At 45.0% G+C, this 8,534-nt stretch overlaps 1 protein-coding gene across 3 annotated transcripts; it reads left to right on the top strand.

Annotated features, from left to right (window-relative positions):
- The first annotated feature begins 387 nt into the window (after positions 1-387).
- On the top strand, positions 388-2,427 carry LOC311581728 (uncharacterized protein). Of its 3 annotated transcripts, none has more exons than XR_014773868.1 (5): positions 439-536; positions 908-963; positions 1,052-1,129; positions 1,609-1,673; positions 1,868-2,427. XR_014773868.1 is itself a non-coding variant. In XM_084754252.1 (4 exons), the coding sequence occupies exons 1-4, from the start codon at positions 403-405 to the stop codon at positions 2,015-2,017; spliced, it is 405 nt and encodes a 134-aa protein (XP_084610378.1). In that variant the 5' UTR covers positions 388-402; the 3' UTR covers positions 2,018-2,427. The 3 variants fall into 3 exon arrangements, 1 of the variants encoding a protein (XP_084610378.1); XR_014773869.1 differs by having other exon boundaries at positions 1,612-1,673; XM_084754252.1 differs by lacking the exon at positions 1,052-1,129 and having other exon boundaries at positions 388-536.
- Positions 2,428-8,534: the final 6,107 nt, after the last annotated feature.

Raw genomic sequence — 8,534 nt, forward strand, 5'->3', positions numbered from 1 at the left:
GAGGGTCCCTGCAGCTGCACCGCTGGGTACCAAGCGCAGCTAAGGCCACTGGGCCGGGAAGGCTCCTCCACCGGCCGCGCGCGAAGGCCGCCCGCGCGGCGAAACCAAAGCCACTCCCAGCCGCCGACCGTCTCGGCCGACTCCGCTCGAGGAAGCCGGTGACCTCGCCTCCAACTGCGGCTATTCGTTTGAATTCTGGCGCCACTCCCACGCCACGTAGAGCCGAGCGGCCCGCCAGACTCGAAAGAGCCGAGTGGCAGCGTGCCGGCGGGAGCGCGCGCAGAAGATGGACGCGCACGCGACCGGCGGGCGGCGCGCGCCACGCCCCGGAGTGGCCCGGAAGAAAAGAGCCAACTGCGCGCGCTCCCACGCGTTGCTTCGGAGAAAGGCCACGCCTCCAACATGCTCTTGCGTCCAATCGGAACAAGAGGGAGGGGGCAGCCTCGGTCTGGCTCCACGGAGGCTATAAAGGGAGCTGCGGGCCGCGCGGCTCGCTCTTTTCTGTCGGGGACTTCAGGGCTTCTGTCTGTGTGTAGGTGAGTCTGTGGCTTTTGGGTGGGGGGGGGAGCGGGGGCGGCATTTGACCGAGCGAAGTGCGATGGCGCAGGATGAGTTTGGAGGCTTCGCTCGGTGGAGCAGCCTCTGAGGCTTGAGCTTAGAGGGCCGTTGTGATTTTACGATAGGGAGATTTCGGCATTGCAGCGTAGGCCCATTGCAGCGTAGGCCCAGGAGGTTGGGACTAAGCGGCCTAGCAGGCCGCCGGAGGTCTAATTCCTCAAATCCCGACTTGGGAGGGTTCTTAAACATCAGGGCTTGCCAGTGAAGGTTCTAGGAGTTAATGTGATGTTGGGGAATTACTAGTGTCCCCCCCCAAGAGACAACCGATTACACAACGATTCTTTTACAGGGACAATGGCGTCATCATTCTCTGCTGCATCGAAGCAGTCGCAAAGAGATGTCGAGGTAAGGGCGATGCAGCAGTTACCTAGGTGAAGTAAACCGTTGACTTAGTAACAGGAAGTGGTGCTTAAAATGTGTTTCTTTAAACTAGAGGAAGAAGAGAAGCCCTAACCATCAGAGAAAATGTATAGCAGAGAGGAACTTGCTTAAAACGTGACTCTCCTAAAAGGTGTGTACGAAGCATAGCCTTTAATTTTTTTTTTATCTGCATACAGAACTTTTAGTTTCCGCTGTAAACTTCAGTATCTGTCAAGTATTGTGAAACAATGCTTGCCAGCCATTAAATACCTGCAGCTTCATCTATTTTTGCCTATTAAACTTGGAATGGTTATAGTAACGTGGTGGTTATACGGCGTTTATTAAATGTGCATGCGGAAGAGGAGGAAAGGGGGAGGGGAGAAGAGTCCGGCCACGCCCACGTCGCAGATAAAACAATGGCACAGGTAGCTGAGCTGAAGTAGTATAAGTAAATTTGTGATGCCCAAATAGGTTGGTCGGCTGTGAGACGAATTAGACTTCAGTGGTCGTGGTGCCGAGTGCCTTTAATCGCAGGAGCAGGTGGATTGAGTTCACAGGCCAGCCTGGTCTACAAAGAGGAAAGTAGGCTTTTTATGTAGCTAATTGTTCATAGTATTTTTCCCTTGCCAGCAGTGAATGCCAGTCCGTTGAAATTCCTTCCCGCAGCGTGTAAAGAGCCTATACCAGGAGCACATGTGAGTCAGAGTTTGCTTTGTTTTCACAACATAATATCTTCGGTCTGATCTATGATGATCCTATCCCGAACCTGAATTCCTGTTGAAAAACCTTAATTACGGATCTGGCTTCTGAGATAGACCGTTACAAAGACATTGATAGTGTTTTGTTTTAATGTTGGTACTGTTGTAATTTCTTTGTTTTCTTTTTCTAGGGCTTTTCTGGCGTGGGAGAATTAGATGGTGGTAAACATCCAGGAAAACAGAATATACAGTACTGGGTGCTAGGGCAGGGTCTCTGCATCCGTGGCTGTCTGAGCTCATTCTACCTGCCTCCCAAGGGTCAAGGCCGCTGTCTCTTATGACTAGAACATAGGCTCCTGCTTCTTAGCACAAATCGTGTGCAATAATTGCAGGGAGGTAATCCTACTGCATTTAACAGGGATTGGATTAGAGCTGGGTTAGTTTGGAGTGATAAAGTATGGTTAAGACCATCTAGTGGACAGAACAGCATCTAGTTCGGCCTGGGAGAGTTGTGGGTTTATTAATTGTTCAAATGTGGTTCTGACCTCGAGTCACTTTCTGCTCTTTATTTCCGGTCTATGGAAATGAGATGACCTGTAGTTGCATGCTAACTGAACAGAATGAATGCAATTGCCTGCACCCATTTAAAACAGCTGACCAGTTTTTGTAATATAAAATTTGTCATGAGCCACTCTTCCTTATCCTGCAGAGATCACTGTTGTGAATGCTGAAATAAACATGCAACTGTAAATATTTCTTCCGATTCTTTATTTGTCAACAATGGTATCGATGGAACAACCAGACAGCGCTGGTACAGTTTAGTCTACTTATATGGTGATTAAGATTTAAAGGTATCAATCTACTAATTAGCACAATTATGTGCATTATCTGTATCCCTCTGGAATTGATGGCACAAGTGTAAAGATTAGAAATATGCTGCTGTTCTAGCTTGCTAAATCCTTACTGGTGCACTGTATTGAGTGACTCAGCCTGGGGTTCAGTTTCCTGACAAAGTCTCAAATTGTCCTGGCACTTAATATAGCTGGCTGGCCTCAGGTCTGCCTGTCTCAAGTTTGCCCAGTTGTAGGTAGGCTTGTAATTGCTGTGCTTTATAGTTTGCATTTCAGTTGACTTGGCCTGCACTTAGAAAGGTCTAAACCAAAAAAAATCCTTGCCCTACCCAGTTAACACTGATTTTCACAAGAAAATTAGGTCTTAGTGCTTAAGGTCATTCATTTATCCTGGAGTTTTTATGACTACTGAGTGTGGTTTTCTTTCTGTATAGTTAGCTTTTGGTACCTTTCACAGTAAATCTAAAGTGGGTTGCCTGTGAATATATATTTCCTTAATGGATTCTTTGTACCATTGCCTGTGAGCCTTAATGCCAGTACCATGTTTGTCGTTGAAGCATGTCTTCAAGTCCAGGCAGGTATTGTCATTTTAAGCTCTGACAATCAGGGTCTCCTGACTCCAAGCACATTTCCCTTTAGGTTAAAGTTTCATTTGGGGCTGGAGAGATGGCTTGATTAAGAACACTGGCTGCTCTTCCAGAGGTCCTGAGTTCAAATCCCAACAACCACATGGTGGCTCATTGGAAATTTCTGCTTTTTACTGGCTTTGCTGTTTGGGAAGTTTGGCTTTTCTTACATGCAATAGTGTTTTGTCTGTACGCCTGTGAGGGAGTTACAGTTGTGAACTACCATGTGGATGCTGGGAATTGAACCGGGTCCTCCTGAAAAGCAGTCAATATTGAGCCATCTCCAGCCCCTTGGTTTTGTTTTTTTTTTCTCAAGATGTTTTGGTGCTGAGAGTTGAGTCCTGGCACTTGGTACATGTGCTACAGCCCTTACTGTTGGGGTTTTGCTGCTATTTTAACTTCCCCTCTCTAGCACTGCTTTTGCTGTATCACATGGGTTATTTATTGTATCCTTTATTTGAAGAAAGTCATAATCTTCCCTATTGGCTTCCTCGTTGATTCACTGGCTATTCAAGAATAAGTTACTGAATTTCCATTTAAAAGCAAAATAAGGAAACACCTGAGAAGTCTAAAGCAGCAAAACACTTGAGCTTAGCTTGGGGCCAACTTGGACAGCAGTGAGACTCCCAAAGTAAAAATAGGCACATTTACAAATGATTAGTGGACAGCTGTATGAAAAGTGAGGGAAACAAGTTTGTGTAGAGTCCCTAATCCTTGCCTTTCTCTGCTTGACTCCGTGTCTAATAGGCTTTATGAATTGTCTTTTGAGGACTTAGAGAATAGTTAAATGTTTCATTTCATTGGCAAATTTTGTAGACCCAGAACAGCCAGATACTAGCACGCCTTTAATCCCAGTAGGGAGGTGTGGATCTCTTGAGTTCCAAGGCCAGTCTACAGAGCAAGTTCCAGGGCTGCACAAACACTAAGAACATTGAAGGCACATTGACCTTTTATCCAAGCTGGCTAACAGTTAAAAGCACAACAGTATTGCGAAATGGATTTGTTTTAGCCGTCTGACCTCTACAGTTGTTTCCTTGAATTCTAATGGACTTTTAAAAAGTGTTTTGGTTTTTCAAGACAGGGTTTCTCTTACAGTCCTGGCGGTCCTTGCACTCAAAGAGATCCCCTTGCCTCTACCTCCCCAGGGCTGGGATTAAAAGCGTGCACCACCATGCCCAGCTAATGGGTTTTAATATATTTAGTTGTTATAATCCAAATTATGCACACCTTGTATGTAGTAGTCTGCCAAGAAGTGTTGCTAGAGGCGCAGGATACCAAGAAAAATCAAAGGCAGCCCTACAGAAACAGGAAACACAAGTGCAAAGTTTACTGGTTGATTAGTTTGGGAGAGGGTCCCACTATACATACCTGGAACTTAATGGCAGTTTTTCTTCAATTGTGATGACAGGCATGTGCCACCATACTAAAATAATCCTTTCTAGGGCTGGAGAGATGGCTCAGTGGTTAAGAGCACCGACTGCTCTTCCAGAGGTCCTGAGTTCAATTCCCAGCAACCACATGGTGACTCACAATGATCTGTAATGTGATCTGATGCCCTCTTCTGGCCTGCAGGGGTACAAGAAGGCAGAGCAATGTATAAATAAATAAGTAAATAAATAAATCTTTAAAAAATAATAATAATCCTTTCTAGCAAAGGAATGAACTGAGTCAAAGCCAGTTCAAGATTAGGAAAAATACTGTTAAGCCTAAGGAGCACTATGCAGGCATAAACCACAGTGTAGTTTATAATCTGCTTGTGATAAATTGGGGTAACAAAAATATAAGGGTGAATACATTATGATTTTTGAGCAGAACTGCTCAATTTGTAGAAAGGTGGTATTTGCTTCTGTAAATTGCATTTTTTAGTAACACATGATCAGAAGTTAATGTATTATCATTCATTGCCTGGATGAATTTTGTGTATGTCTGTCTGTGGGATGGGGGTTGGGTGATATGTGAGTGCAATTGCCCTTTAAGCCTAGAAGAGGTCTTCTGTAACGGGCTAGAGACTGTTGTGAGCTTGCTTATCTGAGAGCCGGGAACTGAACTTGAGCCCTCTGAGAGAGCAGTAAGCAGTAAGCACTTTAGTTTCTTTGGTTTTTTTTGTTTGGTTGGTTGGGTTTTTGTTTGTTTGTTTGTGTGTTTGTTTTTTTCTGAGACAGTTTCTCTGTGTAATCTTGGCTGTCCTGGACACACTCTGTAGACCTCAGACTCCCAGAGATCCGTCTGCCTCTGCCTCGGCCTCTGCTGGCTGTGAGCCGCCACCACCACGTGTCTAGCACACTTAACCACTAAGCCATCCCCATCATTGACTGGATGATTTATACCAGAACAAGGAACAAGTCCAGAAGGTCATCATTTTAGTGGAACTAAATTTGAAAGCTCAATATTTTATACTTAAAATTATTATCCATTAAACTCAATAAATCAAACCTTTTAATACACACTGGATGAGATTTTTTCACCAAGTCCTCTTATTTACAAATGCTGACTAGGTACTTCTTTTAGTTAAAAGGCTAATGCTGTCAGGCGTGGTGGTGCACTCCTCGAGACAGAGGCAGACAGATAACTGAGTTTAAGGCCAGCCTGGTCCAAGGCTACATAGAGAGACACTGTCTTGAAAAACCAAAAACTTAAGGGGGGTGGGGGGGCGCTAACGCTAGTTATCATGTGGGATCTTGAGATGTTAGCTTGTTAAAGAACTAGAGACTCAAGTATAAAACAAGTCAGGTGATAGCAGCACAGTCTTTAATACCAGCTTTTTGTTTTTTGGCTTTTTGAGACAAGGTTTCTCTGTGTAATGGCCCTGGCTGTCCCAGACTCACTCTGTAGACCAGGCTGGCCTTGAACCTAACAGCGATCTGCCTGCCTCTGCCCCCCCCCCCCAAATTCTGGGATTAAAGGCGTGCACCACCACCGCCCAATCGCAGCACTTTGGAGAGAGGCAGAGGCAGGCAAATCTCTTGAGTTTTAAGACCAGCCTGGTCTACAGAGTGAGTTCCAGAACAGTCAAGGCTATACAAAAACCCTGCCTTGAAAAATCAAAAAACACTTAATGGGTGATGTGCGCCCACTATAATAGTAAAATAAATACGCTTTTAGAATTTATGTACCTTGCTTTGGTAACTTTAGCCAACTGCAGTACATTTGCTCCCCTGCCTTGTGTCAGGCTTCCAGATAATCTTAAAACATAGGAGGTACAAATCTACCATTTGGTGCTTTCTAAAATTAGTTCTATTGCCAGAAACCTAATCTGCACAGTGCTGGTTTCTCAGTCAAGTGTCCTCGGAACTGACTAGGACACCGTAACAGCTTGCTGCTTGCAGTATATATATGAGCTTCTGACTGGTTTCATGGCTTTCTCTCCAGTTTCCCAGCGGGGATTAAGAGCACTTACCAGATTTTTGTTTGTTTTGTCTGGAGACAGTCTCACTGCAACTCAAGCTGGTTCAAAATCATGACAATCCTAACTCAAGATTTTAAGTACTGTGATTTGTTTGTTTCGAGACAGGGTTTCCCTGTGTAGCCTTGGCTGTCCTAGTCTCACTTTGTAGACCAGGTTGGCCTCGAACTCACAGTGATCCTCCTGCCTTTGTCCGGCAGTACTGTGATTTTATAGGCTCATTCTGGCCTTAGAACCCATAGAATCTTGGCCTGCTTAGCTTCCGCCTTTTTACTCCTAACAGATTTTCCTTCCCAAAGCTTGGTTCTAATCTGAACAAACTTCCAGTGCAGTGTGTAACACTAACAATGTTGCCAGCGTTCTTGGCCCACACTATTGACCTTTAGTGTGTACAGAAATCAGCTAGAGTCTAGATTTGTCCTCAATTTCTAGAAAGTTATGAACCATCAAGAGGCAGGGGGAAGCCAGGTGGTGATGACGCACGCCTTTAATAGCAGCAGAGGCAGGTGGATCGCTGTGAGTTCGAGGCCACCCTGCTTTACAAAACGACTCCAGGAGAGCCAAGGATACACAGAGAAACCCTATCTCAAAAAACCTAAAAAAAAAAAAAAAAAGGCAGGGCGAAAGGATAACTTTTCTATATGAGAACCAGAATGTTTAGGCTCATTCAGTTCCTTATCTCCTTCCCTCATCACTAGTCCACTGCTCGGGTCTCAGAGTGCCTGGTAGTTGAGTCTGACATCGTTATACCAGGAAATAAGTATTTAATCTAATTGAATCTTAAATGGTTCCCAGGTTGCTCGGTTCTTATCTGATGGTGCCCCTATGGCTCCTTTACCTATCTGGTTGTCTTCAGGGAGATAGATTTGCTTCAACACGTGCCTCCACTATAATTCTCTCTACCATAAAGCCCACAGCAATGGCCTCAAATAAGTGACCTTGAACTAAAATCTCTGGCTTTTATTGATTTCTGTCAACTTGACAGAAATATATCTAGGAAAAGAGCTTTTTGTTGGTTTTTTGTTGTTCTTGTTTGTGTTTTGTTGTTGTCATTTTTTTGAGACATGGTTTCTCTGTGTAGCCCTGGCTGTCCTGGACTCACAGCGATCCACCTGCCTCTGCCTCCCAAGTGCTGGGATTAAACGCATCCACCACCATACCCAGCTGAGAGCTTTTAATATTTGTTTGTTTTGGCTTTTGAGTCAGGATCTCTATATCTGGCTGTCCTAGAACTTAATTTGTAGGCCAGGCTGACTACAAACTCACCTGTGTCTGCCTCCTGAGTGCTGGAATTAGAGCCATGTGCCACCATGCCTGGCTGGAAGAGAGAATCTTAACTGAGAAAATGCTTTCTTAGAGTTGGCCTATAGGCAAGTCTTTTTTTTTTTTTAACGGTCTTATTTATTTAGTGTATACAGTGTTCTCCCTGCATGTACACCTGCATACCAGAAGAGGGCATCAGACCCCAGTGTAGATGGTTGTGAGCCACCATATGGTTGTTGGGAATTAAACTCGGGACCTCTGGAAAAGCAGACAGTTCTCTCAACTGCTGAACCATCTCTCCAGCCCCTATAGGCAAGTCTTTAGGGCATTTTCTTGATTAATGATGGATAAAGGAGGGTCCAGCTCACTGGGGCAGTATCACCCCTGGGGAGGTGGGCCTAGGGAGTGTAAAAAAACGAGCTGAGGGGGCTGGAGAGATGGCTCAGTGGTTAAGAGCACTGCCTGCTCTTCCAGAGGTCCTGAGTTCAATTCCCAGCAACCACATGGTGGCTCACGACCATCTATAATGTGATCTCATCATACTGTATACATAATAAATAAATCTTTAAAAAAAAAAGAAAGAAAGAAAGAAAGAAAAAGAAAACGAGCTGAGCTGAGTGGCTGGTGGCAGTCTCTGAGCTGAGGGCAGCCAAGACTACACAGAGAAACCCTGTCTTGGGGGCTTGGGGTGGGAGGAAGCTGAGCCAGTGGGCAT

The sequence above is a fragment of the Acomys minous genome (assembly GCF_964271855.1).
Source record: "Acomys minous genome assembly, chromosome: 13".
Lineage (NCBI taxonomy): Eukaryota > Metazoa > Chordata > Mammalia > Rodentia > Muridae > Acomys > Acomys minous.